The sequence below is a fragment of the Pantherophis guttatus genome, chromosome 9 (assembly GCF_059756535.1).
Source record: "Pantherophis guttatus breed Tessera chromosome 9, ASM5975653v1, whole genome shotgun sequence".
NCBI lineage: Eukaryota > Metazoa > Chordata > Lepidosauria > Squamata > Colubridae > Pantherophis > Pantherophis guttatus.
The window spans coordinates 25,579,139-25,596,880 of record NC_142071.1 but is presented as its reverse complement, the minus strand read 5'-3'; the positions used below and the strand labels follow the sequence as shown (position 1 = coordinate 25,596,880).

The 17,742-nt window shown below is 44.3% G+C and overlaps 1 protein-coding gene across 3 annotated transcripts in view; it reads left to right on the top strand.

The window, feature by feature from the left end:
- IGSF9B (immunoglobulin superfamily member 9B) overlaps positions 1–17,742 on the top strand; it is a 121,159-nt gene that overhangs the window by 55,246 nt on the left and 48,171 nt on the right. For all 3 annotated transcript variants that reach the window (XR_015729340.1, XM_087875668.1, XM_087875667.1), the window contains exons 4-10: positions 693–844; positions 2,568–2,685; positions 4,119–4,260; positions 5,073–5,218; positions 9,970–10,112; positions 14,607–14,747; positions 17,171–17,287. Coding sequence is in view for 2 of the 3 variants with exons in the window: in XM_087875668.1 (XP_087731794.1) it covers positions 693–844; positions 2,568–2,685; positions 4,119–4,260; positions 5,073–5,218; positions 9,970–10,112; positions 14,607–14,747; positions 17,171–17,287 (959 nt within the window). In the remaining variant the exon portion in view is untranslated. The remainder of the gene's footprint in view (positions 1–692; positions 845–2,567; positions 2,686–4,118; positions 4,261–5,072; positions 5,219–9,969; positions 10,113–14,606; positions 14,748–17,170; positions 17,288–17,742) is intronic.

The window sequence follows — 17,742 nt, the reverse complement described above, 5'->3', positions numbered from 1 at the left end:
AGTTTTGAAAATCTTATTTATTTTAAAAAAAAAAAAAACTAGAACAGGCAATCACCAGGAATCAACACCTACAAAATGGTGCAGAGCCTCAGGTTGTCTGCACCTGTTCCAGGAAGTAGGTCAAAACAGCTAAACAAATCGGATGTTAATTTTAATCATCTGGGATTTTAATTTTAATCATCTGAGGCTCTGGGAGAAGTACTGGGAAGGCCAGAAATAGGCCCATTTCTGGTTTACGGCGGCCCTCAGGAGCCTGGGGGCGGCCATTTTCGCCCTCCTGGAGGCTCAAGGAAGGCCTCTGGAGCCTGGGGAGGGCGAAAACACCACCCCACCCACCCCACCACAGTGCAGGAAGCCAACTAGGACACGCCCCTATGGCCAGCCCACCCAGCAACTGGGTAGAGAACCAGTTGCTAAAATTTTTCAATCCCACCCCTGGATATTTTTGCTGCTTTAAGTAATTTGTTAAAAACAGTAAATATTAAAAATAGATACGGATGAGTAAAAAAAAGAAAAAATCAGAATGGCCCCCTTGGATGTGTTCTGAGTACAAAGAGCATTTATCCCAGTTTTTTTCCGTGCTGGAGTAGCAGATCCAAAGTGAATTTGTGTTGGTGTCCTCGAACCATGCAGCCTAGGAACAAATGGTGTCACCTCTGTCTCTTTTCCTTCCTCCTCCATCGTCTTGGCAGCTCCTCCCACCTTCACAGAGACTCCCCCCCAATACGTAGAGGCAAAGGAAGGGGGCAGCATTACTCTAACTTGCATGGCTTTCGGAAACCCTAAGCCGACCGTCACCTGGCTGAGAGAAGGAGAACTTTTGGGTGACAGCAACAAATACCGGGTAAGTTTGTGTCTTGGAAAGACGATTGACAGTCTTTGCATACACCGTGGCACTGTGGTGGAATGTAGTCTGGATTCCTGGGAGGGAGGGAGCTGCATCCCAAAGGAACAAAAGACAGTGAAGCTTAGATCGTTTGGTTGGGAGAACCTACTAATTCTCAGAGAATAACTTTCATGATGCAAGGACCGTATTTTTTGGAGTATAAGACACACTTCCCCCCACCCCCAAAGAGGGTGAAAATTTGGGTGCGTCTTATACACCGAATGTAGCCAAAAATATGAGGCACGGAGGAGGCGATAGTCTATGGCAATCCCTGCAGCCTGGAACAGCTGATTGGGGATATTCCAGGCAATCCACCCACCAATCAGCTGCTCATGCTGAATCAGGCTGCAATAATATGCTGAAGCTGACCCGGCTGTTCGCTATTTGCTGCAAGGACTGTCAGAGTTTGCAGCAGCAAGCAAAACTCAAGCAGAGGAGAGGAGTTTCAGTTTTAGTTTCAAAGATCAGCACAGCATGCAGCTTTAGAACAATTGACCTAAGCCACACCCAGGCTCCTTGCTGTCTCCTTCCTTGTTGCTCACACAGCAAATACTGTTTCAGTTTCCAAACAGTCTCACACACTGACAGGACGCTAGCCAGATGTATACCGATGTATACTGGTAGGCAGAGGCAGAATTCCCCCCCCTTATTTTCCTCCCCCAAAACTAAGATGTGTTTTATACTCTGAAAAATATCTTGCTTTAATTCAGCAAGATTCTGTCTATAGATGAGGAACAATTAAGGAAACTGCTTAGAAGTAACTCTATGTGTCTTTCTTGATTTTTTGGAGCCTGATAGTTCAGGAACAAACAATCAGGACCACCATACCTAAGGTTGCAGCAGAGAAGAATAATTCAAGCCTATACCCAAGAATCTGGTCAGCTAGAGTTCAACAATTTATTTTATTTATTATTATTTATTTATTAATTTTATTTCTATACCGCCCTTCTCCCGAAGGACTCAGGGCGGTGTACAGCCTGATTAAAAGCACAAAGACAGACAAAATTTAAAAAAATAATTAAAATTATTAAATGATAGGCTCAATTTAAAACCCCAAATTTAAAATCCCATTTTTAAAAACCCGATTAAAATCTTTACCTTGATAGCCCAGCCTGGCGGAACAACAAGGTTTTCAGGGCACAGCGAAAGACACAGAGATCAGAGATTTTACGAATTTCTGGGGGCAGCTCATTCCAAAGGGCAACAATGAATTGGTGACAGATAAAGATCAATGAAATTGAGGAGGGGTTTGGACTTGGACTGTTTGTGGGAATGTATGGATTCTAGGGTGATGATTCATTTAACTCCACCACCATCACCAGTTCTACTTGCTCTTTTCCTATAGACCAGTGTTTCTCAACCTTGGTAGCTTGAAGATGGGTGGACTTCAACTCCCAGAATCCCCCAGCCAGCAGTGCTGGCTGGGGGATTCTGGGAGTTGAAGTCCACCCATCTTCAAGCTTCCAAGGTTGAGAAACACTGCTATAGACAGACCGCCTGTCCACCACTTCTAGTTCAGTCCACCACTTTTCTAAAATGTCTGATTCTAGGACAGCAAAGAACAGTCTCAGCCCGAAATCTTGAACAATGCCTGTGGCTTAAAAAAAAAATAGTAATAGAATCCTGGGGTAAATGGGTGATTGATCCAACCTCGTGATGGTTTGACCTTCGCCTTTTTCAGGTTGCTGATGGGAGTCTGACAGTGACGTCCATCAGTCGTAATGACAGGGGTGCTTACACCTGCCGGGCCTATAGCATCCAGGGAGAGGCTGTGCACACGACTCGCTTGCTTGTCCAAGGTAATTGTGGGGTAGAGAAATTGGGTGTGTGTGTGTGTGTTGGGGCATTCTGTATAGGTGACATCTTGCCGTTGGATCAGAGACTAAGGAACTAGGCAGAGAGTACGGTAATCATCAGGGGTGTCTCCATGCTTTTGCAGGCTTAAATATTAAGGTCCAGACGGGCAACAGGACAACTTCCTAACATTCGTTGGGAGTTAATGCTCAGATGTAAAAGGAAGTGGAGGTGAAAAGAAACTTGTTGGGCGGTGACCTTGGCAAATCAGATTGCTACCAAATGACCTACATATCAGTGAGGTCACCAAGATACCATATCTTAGATCAATCAAGACATTGTCTGTCTGTCTCTCTGTGTGTCTGTCTGTCTCTCTGCCTATCTCTCTGTCTATTGATCTATCTGTTTATCTATCTGTTTATCTGTTTATCTATCTATCATCTATCCATCATCTATCTATCTATCTATCTATCTATCTATCTATCTATCTATCTATCATCCATCCACCTATCATCTGTCTCTCTGTCTGTCTGTCTATCTATCTATCTATCTATCTATCTATCTATCTATCTATCTACCTATCTATTCTATCATCCATCCACCTATCATCTATTTGTCTGTCTGTCTATCTATCTATCTATCATCCATCCACCTATCATCTGTCTGTCCGTCTGTCTGTCTGTCTGTCTGTCTGTCTATCTATCTATCTATCTATCTATCTATCTATCTATCTATCTATCTACCTATCTATCTATCATCTATCTATCATCGTCTGTCTGTCTGTCTGTCTGTTGGCCTGTTGGTCTATCATCCATCCATCCATCCATCCATCCATCCATCCATCCATCCATCCATCCATCCATCCATCCTATCTATCTATCTATCTATCTATCTATCTATCTATCTATCTATCCATCCATCCATCCATCCATCCATCCATCCATCCATCCATCCATCCATCGTTTATTTATCTATCATTTAAAGTAGCTCAGCTCTCATTGGTGATCCATATTTTTGCAGCCTAAACAAAACTGGGTGCCACCCTTGAGTGATTAATTGGGAATGATGATGCCATCTGTTCCATCATGTCCGACTCTCGGCGATTTTATTTTCTCCACATTTTCCGATCTTGCATTACTTCTTCAAGTTGTTCTGTCCTCTGGCAGTTGTCAGCTTTGATGGTGGAGTGATTAATTAATTCAACCACATTCTGCCCCTTACCTCCTTCTTCAACTGATACCCCCCAGAGGTGTTAAGGCTATGGCCACTGGTATTGCTAGTAGTTTATCTGATGAGCTAATTGTATAGGGACCTGATGGGTGCCTAGATCCCCACAGTGCTGGGACTGAACTTTGCATGAACTCTGAAGCTCCTGCTTATGAACTCATCTTCCTTTTTCATCTGCTGAGGTAACTGTTTGTCTCTTGGTTTCCCACAGGACCCCCTTTTATTGTTTCTCCCCCGGAGAACATCACTGTTAACATCTCCCAAGATGCAATGTTCACCTGCCAGGCGGAAGCATATCCAGGCAACCTGACCTACACTTGGCACTGGGAAGAAGACAATGTGTACTTTAAGAAGTGAGTCCAGACCTGAATCTCAGAGGTTACAACTCACAGGGTGCCAACCGATCCCACCTAGCGATATCCTTGAAAATTGAGGGGGGAAATGGAGATTTGAGCGATGTTCTCCTTCTCTCTTTGTCCAGTCTTTAAAGAAATCAAGTGTGTGTTTAATTTAGGAAAAAGCATTGCAGTTATTATTCCCGAGTGGTGCAGTGGCCTAGAGGTGGAGCTCTCGCCTCACAATCAGGAGGCTGCGAGTTCAATCCTAGGTGGAGGCAGATATTTCTCTCTCTGGGCATGATGAGAATAGATCTGCTGAATATAACTCCGCATTGGCGACAGGAAGGGCATCTGGACAGTAACACTCTGCTAGCTCCATTCAGTTGCCCAGACTCCACCCCGCGAGGGATTAGGGGCTCCATTCAGTTGCCCAGACTCCACCCCGCGAGGGATTAGGGGCTCCATTCAGTTGCCCAGACTCCACCCCGCGAGGGATTAGGGGTTCCATTCAGTTGCCCAGACTCCACCCCGCGAGGGATTAGGGGCTCCATTCAGTTGCCCAGACTCCACCACGCGAGGGATTAGGGGCTCCATTCAGTTGCCCAACCTCCATCCCACGAGGGATTAAAAGGATATTATTGCAGTTATTATTCCCAGCCTGTTGTGATATGAGGCCCATCAGATTGGCAACAGTTGGAGTAGAGAAGGATGAAGACATCCCCATTTCTTCATGGAAAGTGACTTCATCCAGAAGAAACTGAATATGAAACTATGTCTACTTTGATACTGTGTGCCCACTTCTCTCCTTGTTCTCATTTCACTTACAGTGATCTAAAACTAAGAGTACGGATTCTGATTGATGGGACACTGATTATCTTTCGAGTCAAACCGGAAGACGCTGGCAAATACACATGCATTCCGAGCAACAGCCTTGGCCGATCCCCTTCGGCCTCTGCCTACCTGACTGTGCAATGTGAGTGTGTTTGCCCAAGGGGAACACATTTATGGGGTTGTGCACAGGGGTGGGATCAGTGGTGGGATTCAGCTGGTTCGCACCACTTCGGGAGAACCGGTTGTTAACTTTCTGAGCAGTTTGGCAAACTGGTTGTTGGAAGAAATCATTAGGGCAGAGAATCGGTTGTTAAATTCCTTGAATCCCACCACTGGGAGCGATTCTATCAGTTCAGACCGGTTCGGGAGAATCGGTAGCTCTGACGATCAGCTGGGAGCAAACCGGTTCACTCCGATGATCAGCTGGGCTTGCCCATCCGCTCCTGTGCTTTTCTTACCTTTATCTTCGCAGCTGATTAGCGCGGCAGAACGGATTGCCGCGGCTCAGCTGTTTTAATTCCCTAGCACTAACGCGGAAGGTGATTTTTTGTTCAACTGTGCATGCGTGCGAAGCGTGCATCTGGTGTGGGCGTGCGTCTGGTGTGAGCACGTGTGCAAAGTGCGTGATCACCGAACCAGTTGTTAAACCGGAAGGATCCCACCACTGATTGTGCAGGAGAAGTACCTAGTTGTTTTTGGCACCACGATATAAAAAAGACGTTGAGACTCTAAAAAGAGTTGCAGACAAGATCAACAAAGAGATCGAGATAGATACAACAGCCTCAGTAGGTTTTTCAATCAATGTTCTTGGAAACTATGACCCTCCAGAGATCATGAGACCTTGATAATGCTGGGTAGACGAGCATTTCTGATTGGATGGTAGACATACTACAGAGCAAAGTGACATCTTCAGTATAATAGTATAACAGAACAACAGAGTTGGAAGGAACCTTGGAGGTCTTCTAATCCCAACCCCCTGATCAAGAAGATTAACAGATTAACAGAGTTGGAAGGGAACTTGTAGGTCATCTAGTCTCCTTGAAAGCTTCCAATGATGAAGCTCCCACAACTTTTGAAGGCAACTTCTGTTCCATGGGTTCATTGTTCTCACTGTCAGAAAATTCCTCCTTATTTCCAGGTTGAATCTCTCCTTAATCAGTTTCCATCCATTATTCCTTGTCTCACCTTCAGGTGCTTTGGAGAATAGCTTGACCCCCTTCCTCCTCTCTGTGGCAGCCCCTCAAATATTGAAATACTGCTATCCTGTCTCCCCTGGTCCTTCTCTTCACTAGACCAGCCATGTTCAGTTCCTGCAACTGTTCATCGTATGTTTTATCCTCCAGTCCCCTCATCATCCTGGTTGCTCTTCTTGGCACTGAGGATGAAGAATGTTTATGGAGATTCTCAGTCATCCAGGTCATGGTTGTCCCAAAAGTGCTTTTTCAAGAGACAACTGGGCTTTCTGGTTTTTCTTTGAAGATGTTTTTCTTCTCACCCAAGAAGCTTCTTCAGCTCTGACTGGATGGTGGGGAAGGGAAGGCTCAAGGAGTATAAATCCTTCCATTCCTTCCATTCCCCATCATCATCCAGTCAGAAGCTTCTTGTATGAGAAGGGAAATGTCTTCAAAGAAAAACAAAGAATGTCCAGTTGCTTCTTTAAAAAGCACCTTTGGGATATGAAGAACGGTTGCAGGAACTGGCTATGTCTAGTTTAATGAAAAGAAGGACTTGGGTCGTACGATAGCAGTATTTGAACATTTAAAAGGCTGCCACAAAGAAGAGCATGGCTGGCTGAAGAATTCTGGGAGCTGAAGTCCACAAGTCTTAAAGTTGCCAATTTTGGAGATCTCTGGAGGTTGCAAGCAAAGTTACTAGCTATGTTCTCTCTCTTTGCCTTTGACCAAATGAATGGTTAAATAGCAGAAATGGCTAGCTGATGGGAGTAAGGTGTGAGCAAACCCCCTCCCCATCTATTCCAACGTAGGAACAATGATACAAATCTACTAGGAGGATATGAATATCCTGGATTTGAATGTACAACTTCCTATGGATTTTTTCCTATGCATTTTTTGAAAGGGACACACTGGCTCAGTGGCTAAGATGCTGAGCTTGTTGATTGAAAGGTTGGCAGTTAAGCGGTTCGAATCCCTAGTTCCATGTAAAGGGGTGAGCTCCCATTACTTGTCCCAGCTTCTGCCAACCTAGAAGTTCGAAAACACGTAAAAAATGCAAGTAGAAAAATAGGGACCACCTTTGGTGGGAAGGTAACAGCGTTCCATGCGCTTTTGGCATTTAGTCATGCCGGCCACATGATCACGGAGACGTCTTCGGACAGCGCTGGCACTTCGGCTTTGAAACGGAGACGAGCACCGCCCCCTAGAGTCGGGAACGACTAGCACATATGTGTGAGGGGTACATTTACTTTTACCTTATACATTTTGAGACTCCTAGGGGGTGCCAAAGAACTGACCTTTAAAGCTATTTTAGATATTTCTCCTAAGAAGGACTTGTCCAATTTTAGGTTGAATTTTCATGTTTATGGGAAACAGTTGTAATAGCTCAAACGGATTACATCCCAAGTCACCAATTTGATTCCACTCGCTTTTTTAAAAAAATTTTTTTATTTTTTAAAACAACAAGACATAACAAACACTAACATAAAACATATACTCCTTCTTTACAACAGTTTTGTAATGGTAATCCTCTATTATTTACATTTTTCCCTCTACTTTTCTTTGATTATACTTATCTTTTTGTCCCATTATCCCTTATTTCTATGTATATTCCATCATACCTATCATTATAACAATACATTTTCTTTCATGCATTACCTTTTTTGTGACATTTCCCCCTTTTTTCTTATTTACCATTTCTAATTTCTATCCAATTATACCATTTTTTAAAAAAAAATTGATTTATATGCCGTCCTTCTCCGGAGACTCAGAGTGGCTTACAATGCATTAAGCAATAGCCTTCATACTTTTGTATATTTTTACAAAATCAGCTTATTGCCCCCACAAACTGGGTCCTCAATTTACCTACCTTAGAAAGGATGGAAGGCTGAGTCAACCTTGAGCCTGGCAAAATTCGAACTTATTAATTGCAGACAGCTGGAGTTAAATTACAATGCATTAGTCTGCTGAGCTATCCAGGCTCCATTTATTCCATACTACCCTGTTTCCCCCAAAATAATACATCCCCTGATAATAAGCTCAATCGGGCTTTTGAGTACATGGCAATAAGGCCAAGCACTTATTTCAGAGTTCAAAAAAAATAAAAATAAAAATAAAATAAGACAGGGTCTTATTTTCGGGGAAACACGGTACATAATATTCTGTATCTTCCTTTTCTTTTAGCTCCTTTGTTAATTTATCCATCTCAGCTTTTTAAAAATCTTTCTTTGCCTTTGTAATTTTGCCAATCTTCAAGTTGTCTTTAAAAGTCACTCTAAGCCCATCTTTGAGTGACTGTGCCAAAATGGGCATCTGTGTGTCCTATACCCATCATTAATTGTAAATAGTTTTTTTTCTTACCTCTCCAGTTTTCACAGAAGGCTTTTGCACCTGCTAAATTTGCGTAGGAAGCATTTTTGTGAAAACATTTTTAAAGCCAGGCTAAATATTTTAGTGTTGATCGTGGAGGTGAGCAAGAACGTAGGCATTTCTATTTTCCAGCCCTCAAGTATATTTCTTACAGCTAAGTGCGGATTTGGGGAAATTCAGTTTCCAAGCCTGAAGCTTCGTGCAGATGCTAAGTGATATGCTAATGGCTTTAGAAAAGATAATGAGTCTGAATATAATAGTCTTTGGTGGCAGTAATGAACATTGCTAAATTAGCATATGGGCTTGGGAGGCCATTAAAAAAGAAATGTTCCTATTGTTTTCCCGTTCCTTGTTTTAGGGAGGCTGCAGTAGAAATACGTGCATTTCAACCAGTTTGGAGTTGAGCAAAGAAAAGTCCAGATGTTTCATAAAGAAATGGTTACACCAGGGGTGAAATGCTCCTGGTTCGGAGCGGATCACCCGATCCGGTAGCGATGGAGGCAGGTGGTTCAGAGAACTGGTAGCAAAAATCCCTGCCCACCCCCATGCCCAGCTGAGCCGCACAATCATCAGAGGCTTTTTTTCTTTTAAATGCCTCTGACGATCCAAGATGAGTTGCCTGATTGGCAAAACCTCTGCCAATCAGGCAACTCAGCTTGGATCGTCAGAGGCATTTAAAAGAAAAAAAGCCTCTGTCGATCAGGCAACTCATCTAGGATCGTCAGAGGCATTTAAAAGAAAAAAAGCCTCTGCCGATCAGGCAACTCAGCTTGGATCGTCAGAGGCATTTAAAAGAAAAAAAGCCTCTGATGATCAGGCAACTCATCTTGGATCGTCAGAGGCATTTAAAAGAAAAAAAAAGCCTCTGGCAATCAGGCAACTCAGCTTGGATCGTCAGAGGCATTTAAAAGAAAAAAAGCCTCTGCCGATCAGGCAACTCATCTTGGATCGTCAGAGGCATTTAAAAGAAAAAAAGCCTCTGCCGATCAGGCAACTCAGCTTGGATCGTCAGAGGCATTTAAAAGAAAAAAAAGCCTCTGATGATCAGGCAACTCAGCTTGGATCGTCAGAGGCATTTAAAAGAAAAAAACAGCCTCTGACAATCAGGCAACTCAGCTGGGATCGTCAGAGCCTTTTGAAAGCATTTTTTTGACAACCCCTTCGCCGAAGAGGTTGTAGAAAAAATGGTTTTAAAAGTTTTTTTAAAAAAATTGGTCACGCCCACCCAGTCACATTACCCCCCCCTCCACCACCACCACCAAGCCACGCCCACAGAACCGGTAGTAACAAATTTTAGATTTCACCACTGGGTTACACACTTCTTCATAACTTCTGATTGCTTCCAATTCAGATCCTGCCAGGGTGGTGAACATGCCACCCATCATATATGTTCCAGTGGGGATTCACGGATACATCCGTTGCCCGGTTGAAGCTCAGCCACCCGTCTCCTTGGTCAAATGGAACAAAGATGGACGCCCTTTGCACATTGAAAAGGTAGGCGTAGTATACTTACTTTTTAAAAAAAAAAAACACTTGCAAACATCATTTGTCTTTTTCTCCCTTCCTTCCTCCAGAAAGCTCAAGGTTTCATGCAAAAGAGTCCATTCCAGGGGTGAAATCCAGCAGGTTCTGACAGGTTCTGGAGAACCGGTAGTGGAAATTTTGAGTAGTTCGGAGAACCGGCAAATACCACCTCTGGCTGGCCCCAGAGTGGGGAGGGAATGGGGATTTTGCAGTATCCTTCCCCTGGAGTGGGGAGGGAATGGGGATTTTGCAGTATCCTTCCCCCAGGAGTGGGGTGGGAATGGAGATTTTGCAGTATCCTTCCCCTGGAGTGGGGTGGGAATGGGGATTTTGCAGTGTCCTTCCCCTGGAGTGGGGAGGGAATGGGGATTTTGCAGTATCCTTCCCCCAGGAGTGGGGAGGGAATGGGGATTTTGCAGTATCCTTCCTCCAGGAGTGGGGAGGGAATGGGGATTTTGCAGTATCCTTCCCCTGGAGTGGGGTGGGAATGGAGACTTTGCAGTATCCTTCCCCTGGAGTGGGGAGGAAATGGGGATTTTGCAGTATCCTTCCCCTGGAGTGGGGAGGGAATGGGGATTTTGCAGTTTCTTTCCCCTGGAGTGGGGTGGGAATGGGGATTTTGCAGTATCCTTCCCCTGGAGTGGGGTGGGAATGGGGATTTTGCAGTATCCTTCCCCCAGGAGTGGGGAGGGAATGGAGATTTTGCAGTATCCTTCCCCTGGAGTGGGGTGGGAATGGGGATTTTGCAGTATCCTTCCCCTGGAGTGGGGAGGGAATGGGGATTTTACAGTATCCTTCCCCTGGAGTGGGGTGGGAATGAAGATTTTGCAGTATCCTTCCCCTGCCATGTCCACCAAGCCACACCCACCAAGCCACACTCACAGAACCGGTAGTAAAAAAAAAAATTGAATTCCACCACTGATCCATTCCTGACATGACCATTTTTCACGTAACTGTTGCAGCATCCCCGTGGCCACATGGTCACAATCCAGACAACTGGCAACTGATTCATATTTATGACGGTTGCAGTGTCCCGGGAATATATGATCCCCTTCGGTGATCTCCTGACAAGCACAAACCAGATTCACTCCACAACTATGGCAAGAAAGCTTGTAAAACAGGACAAAAACCCGCTGAACCAATGTCTCGCTTAGCAACATAAATTTAAGGGCTCAATTGCAGCCGTAAATCGAGGACTACCCAAATTTATTAGCAGTTAAAAGAACCTCTTTAATGAGACTTCACTCTGCTGTAATCTTGGTTTAAAATTCCTATTGAGGACTTCATGAAGTCTAAATATTTAAGCAGAACGCTCAATATTTAGAATTCTTTAAAAAAAAAAAATTAACGGCTTAAAGACGATACCTTGTTTTAAACACAGGGTCTTCATCTCTATGCCTTTCATCTTCAGCACAGCTGGTCCAGCTTAAAAGAGACAAAGTCAAAACGAAAGCTCTAAAGCTCATTAATTTCTACCCAAGAGATTTCTTCACATGCTTTATTCACCCATTGAAACCAATGATTATTTTCAAAACCTAATATTTGATCAGATGTCATTCCCTTCTCTTCCCTCCCCCCTCCCTAAAGGAACAGCATCCTTTTCTGCACTGATAAATCTAATTGGATTGCCAAGCTTGCTTTTCACTTTTCTGTACTATAAGGTAAAGGTTCCCTTTGCACATATGTGCTAGTCGTTCCCGACTCTAGGGGGCGGTGCTCATCTCCGTTTCAAAGCCGAAGAGCCAGCGCTGTCCAAAGATGTCTCCGTGGTCATGTGGCCGGCATGACTCAATGCCAAAGGTGCACGGAATGCTGTTATATTCCCACCAAAGGTGGTCTCTATTTTTCTACTTGCATTTTTTACGTGCTTTCGAACTGCTAGGTTGGCAGAAGCTGGGGCAAGTAATGGGAGCTCACCCTGTTATGCGGCACTAGGGATTCAAACCATTGAACTGCTGACCTTTCGATCAATAATATGGTATCTGTCAAATTGCTTCATATGGGACTATAAACAAAGTAGTGGAGAGTTTTCCCACAACTCTCTAATTTAAGTAACCTTGGGGTTCACCTCAACCATATCTCCAGCACTTCACCTTCTAAGCTCTTACTGCTACGGTTCCTGACCTGTGTATGTAAACCTGAAGTTTTGGGTTGAAGAGCATCAGCGCTTGGTCACCACACTATAAAAAAGACTTTGAAACTCTAGAAAGAGTTCAGAGAAGAGCAACCAAGATGATTAGTGGACTGGAGGCTAAAACATACAATGAATGGTTGCAGGAACTGGGCCTGGCTAGTCTAGTGAAGAGAAGGACCAGGGGAGACAGGATAGCAGTCTTCCAATATTTGAGGGGCTGCCACAGAGAGGAAGGGGTCAAGCTATTTTCCAAGGCACCTGAAGGCCAGACAAGGAATAATGGATGGAAACTGATCAAGGAGAGATTCAACCTGGAAATAAGGAGAAATTTTCTGACAGTGAGAACAATCAACCCATGGAACAGAAGTTGCCTTTGGAAGTTGTGGGGGCTTCATCACTGGAAGCTTTCAAGAAGAGACTGGACTGCCATCTGTCAGAAATGGTGTAGGGTCTCCTGCTTGGGCAGGGGGTTGGAGTACTTGACCTACAAGGTCCCTTCCAACTCCGTTAATTTGTATCTGTATCAGCTGTTAGATGTCAAGGTCCTCTTTGAACACAATGGACAAACATCATCAGCTAGGCTTCAGGATTAGTCCAGAATGGTCCGTCCATTGATATTGGAAGAAACAGTCCTTGTTCACTACTGTGTACATGGACCCAGCCTTGTTATGTGTTCTTCACCTGACATTCATCCAATCAATGAATAGGTACTTGCTGGACTATTCCTTGCTTTATAGAAACCAACCAATTAAAATGGATCCCACAAAAGGGCCTTCAAGGACTTCTGAAGGAATCTCCATAACCTGGAGACATCTCTGAAAAGGCCTAACTTTTACATCGGCCATCCAAATTAATCTTACAGGAGAGTATGTTAGCAGAATCTTTAATGTTTAAGCTTCTCTGGCAAGGGAACTCTGGGAGTTGAAGTCTATGCCTCTTCAAGTTGCAAGGTTGACAAACACTGCTTCAAACTATTCATCCTGTATGGTCTTCCTCCCGAAATCATAACTATTGTTACTGAATTGTGTTAAAGAAAAAAACTGACAGTGATGGTGACAATAGGGGAAGAAGATGAAGACTATATAAGTTGATGTTGTGTTGCAAATATTAGAGGGACGCCTATGAATAAATCAATAAATCAATAAATCAAAAGCCGGTACGCTCTCATAGAGAGGGGCTCCTCCGGGTGCCGTCAGCCAAACAATGTCAACTGGCGGCCCCCAGGGGAAGAGCCTTCTCTGTGGGGGCACCTACTATCTGGAACGAGCTCCCCCCGGAGATACGGAGGATCCCGGATCTGTGCACCTTCCGCCGCACTCTTAAGACCTTTTTATTCCACCAGGCGGGCCTGGCCTAATCTTTCCCCTCTTTTTAATTATGCAAATTTTAATCGGTTTTTTAAATGATTGGGGTGTTTTAATTTGTCTGGGCCAAATTGTTTAATTCAATTTTATTTTGTTTTTAAATTTTGTATCTATGTATTCTTACTGTTTGGCTGTTCACCGCCCTGAGTCCTTCGGGAGTAGAGCGGTATATAAATCAAATAAATAAAATAAAAATAAATAAAATAAAAGCATTGTATCAAAACCCAGGTGAGTGGAATGTCCAGAGAATCTGAACTACTAACGGTCAAAGCTAATAGGCGGTAGATAAGAATTCAACAGAATTCAAAGTGGAGGGAGGGATCAAGAAAGACCTGAGTTTAGAATCATTGCATTACAGTATTAATTGCATTACAGTAAGAGGCATAGGCCGGAACTGCCCCAGAATCCTGGAAGGCTTATCTTGCCATTTCCAATGGAAGGCAGACAATCTGGTAAGATTCTTGTAACATGGGTGACTAGTAATAAAGCTTCTGTTTGAATATTTGCAAATGGTTCTGGATGCTTTTGCCTGACGGGGGCAGAGATTGAATTATTCTGGTCCAAGCAAAAGCTCTGATGAATTAAACATGATGTCAAGTGCAGGAAATCAGGAGTCCAGGCAGTTCAAATGAAATTATAGATTTATTGCAAACTTAAGCTCTCTACAAGAATCTGAACTACTAACGGTCAAAGCTAATGGGCGGTAGATAAGAATTTCCACAGAATTCAAAGTGGACTGGATTTAAATATCTTGTGGGTATGAAGGGATTTGAGACTGATGGCCCATTTGACCCCTCCCTTGGGCTCAGCCTGGTCATCTCCTGCACAGGGATGTTTTCTGGACCAAAATATTTCAGCTTCCCCAAAAGCTTGGCTATCAGGTTTTGCTCCCTTGTCTTATTCAGACTTCTTTATCCTGTGAAACTCACATCTGCCAAAATCTAATTTCTTCCATTGCTTTGTCAGTATTCAGGCTGGAGTCTTCTGGAAGATGGTTCCATTCGAATAGAAGAAGCAACAGAAGACGCTCTTGGCACATACACCTGCGTGCCTTATAATGCCCTGGGGACTATGGGCCAATCACCCCCTGCCCGATTGGTACTGAAGGTATTTCATTGGTTGATGTATTCCTTTCGGGGGTGTGAAGGTGTGCATGCATGCATGTTTACTACTAGCAAAGGATCTGAGTTTACCCTGTGTAGAAGTGAGATACAACTTGCTATGATAGTACTGGAATGTTCCAATGCTCTCATACATCAAGGGGAAGACATTTACACAGCAAAAACTGTAGAAAGAGAGGTAGAACCTGGGGGCAGAGTTAAAAGAGGGATCAACCTAGAATCCCTACGTGTTCTGTCCCAGCTACGGATCCCAAAGAACACAGCACACACAAACTCTGAACCAAACTTAGTTTACTCAAAAACGCAGTTAGCAAATGACAGCTGTTAATAAAGCGTTCTTAACAGCCTGCCAGAATTCCATAGATAAGATATTCAGAGTCTTACTGGAGTTGGCAGAAAGCCCAGAAACAAGATTTGCAGAGACATCCTAACGCGATGATTAGTGAACTAAAGTTGTTTCCTGCAGCTTGTTACAAGCTGTGTTCTTTCTTAAACAGGCTAAGGGAGTGGCCAATTAGCCCCAAGCTTTACTCTCGAGGAGACCTCCTCCTGAGGAACCACTCCTGCCTTTTGGCAGCTCTGCGTGCCCGTGCATTGAGAAGAGGCTCCTCCTCTTCATCCTCTTCACTTAAAGGAGCCTCTGGAGGTTCTGAAGGCCCTGACTGAATCCCTGCCTCTGGCACTACCTCTTCTTCAGCCTCCTCGCTGTCCGACTCGAGCGCCAGCTGCACAGGCTGCTGGCGCAGCACCACACCAGCTTCCTCGTCATTGGGATCAGCAACAATCTGCGCAGGCCGCTGGCAGGCCACAACACTACATAACCACAATCAAACTAAGGCGAACCTCCCTTGAATTGTATCGGCCCTTATCTAACTCCAAGCAGGCACTACCCATGACTTAAGAAGATTCCTGTGCATACGCTTTTAGTAATAAAACAGTTTAATTGGAACTTCATGCGTGGATCCGATCTTTCACGCCTGACGAAAGCCGAGATTTCTTAAATTGCAGTAAACATCAACGCCTGATTCTTCAAAGCAAAATCATGTTTGGGGTTAACCAGAAATTCTTCTGCTTCTTTTTTGGATGGGGAGGGGGAGAATGATCTCTGTTACTGATGGCACAAGGAATATGCGTCAATGTTCTGGGTGCACTGAAAAACTCCGTGCATCAAATGGACTTGATTGATGGCATTGATCGCTGTTTGGGAGAGGGGTTTTGAGACATTTTGTGGAATTTTTTTGTTGATCAACTGTTATATTAGTGCAGTCTCTACACACGTGTGTGTATGTGAGTAGTATGAGCGAAGAGCATGCTCATGCAAGGGATGAGGTTTGAGTAGGGAATTGTGAATGGTTGAAAGAAAGGATGCACACACACATATCAAGCATTGTGCTTCCCCTTATCCGTGCATTTAGATTACGACAGGGGTCTGCAACCTTAAACACTCAAAGAGCCATTTGGATCCATTTCCCACAGAAAAGAAAACACCGGGAGCCACAAAACCCTTCCCGTGCCTGACTATTTCTTGATTGGATACAAAACTAGTGTCGGTGTTCCAAATTATGATCTCCTTCAGCGCTGACATGAATGAATGAGAGAGGGAGAAGCTTTGCTTTAATGCTGAGATGAACTTTTACCTAGTTCCCTGCTCTTCAGTAGACAGCGTTACCTGGGTGACAGAGGGAGGGGGGAAATTCCTGTGAAAAGAAAGTGCTTGGGACGAAGAGATGGATCTGCACGATGGCCAATGAGACATTGGGGTTGAAGAACGGAAAGGGAGGGGTTTGGATGGAGGTGCCAGTCTTGGCTACACACAGAGTTCAGGGATATCGTTCTCCTATTCTTAAATAAAAAAAAAAAAAGATTCATTAGAGACCTTGCGTTTGAGAATGAAGTTTATTTAAGATAGCAACGAAACCTGACAACTAGCATATGTAGTTGAATTAAATGTTCTGCTTTCTTCTGAAACTTTTATTTTCTTGGATTTATCCATGGTTGGCCTCTACCGGGGGTTGAAAAGCTCAATAAATCACATGCCAGTGGGTGTCGCACATTGGCGGTTATGACGCATATTTTGAGCGACAGGGAGCCACAGCAGAGGGGTGAAAGAGCCACATGCGGCTCCAGAGCTGCAGGTTGCTGATCCCTGGATTCGGGTTACCCAATCTTGGCCACCTTAAGACCCATGGATTTCAACACTCAGAATTTTGGGAGTTGAAGTCCATGGGTCTTAAAGTGTTGGGAAATCCTGACTGAAGATGGATCAGGGCTTGGCAGCCAACCATTTGTTCACCTTTGGACAAACTCCGTAAGCGGCTGAAAATCCTGCCGTCGGCTGGCAGCTCCAGGATTTCAGCGAGAGGCATCGGATGGTAATTGTTCTTTGTTTTTCCCTTTCTGGCTTCACAGGACCCACCCTATTTCACGGTGCTACCAGGCTGGGAGTACAGACAAGAGGCAGGGAGGGAACTCCTGATTCCCTGTGCTGCAGCAGGAGATCCCTTTCCTGTCATCACTTGGAGAAAGGTACCCGGCCTGTCAGAAAATTCTGCAGGGCCTCTTTGGCTTTTGATGAGTAGCCACCCTTTGTTCCGGTAAGAGCAAACGGGGGGCTGCTCTACCGCTCTCGCCCTGTCCTACAAAGTGGGTGGGGGTAAAACCCAGCTCCTTGCCAGGAAGCATGTAGGACAGCGTGTCTCAACGAAGAGCTGTGACTTCCAACTCCCAGAATTCTCCAGCCAGCTTGCTTTAAGACGTGGGGAATTGCGGAAGTTGGACTCCACCCCGCTTAAAGTTGCTAAGGTTGAGAAACACTGGTGCAGGAAGTGTAGCTGGGACCTTGAAGGAGCTCAAAGTAACCTTAGTCCCCACTTTACTTTCAGAATCTTTCTCTGAGTAGCAATAGCAATAGACTTATATACCATTTTACAGTGCTTTACAACACTCTCTAAGTGGTTGACATAGTCAGCATCTTGTCCGCA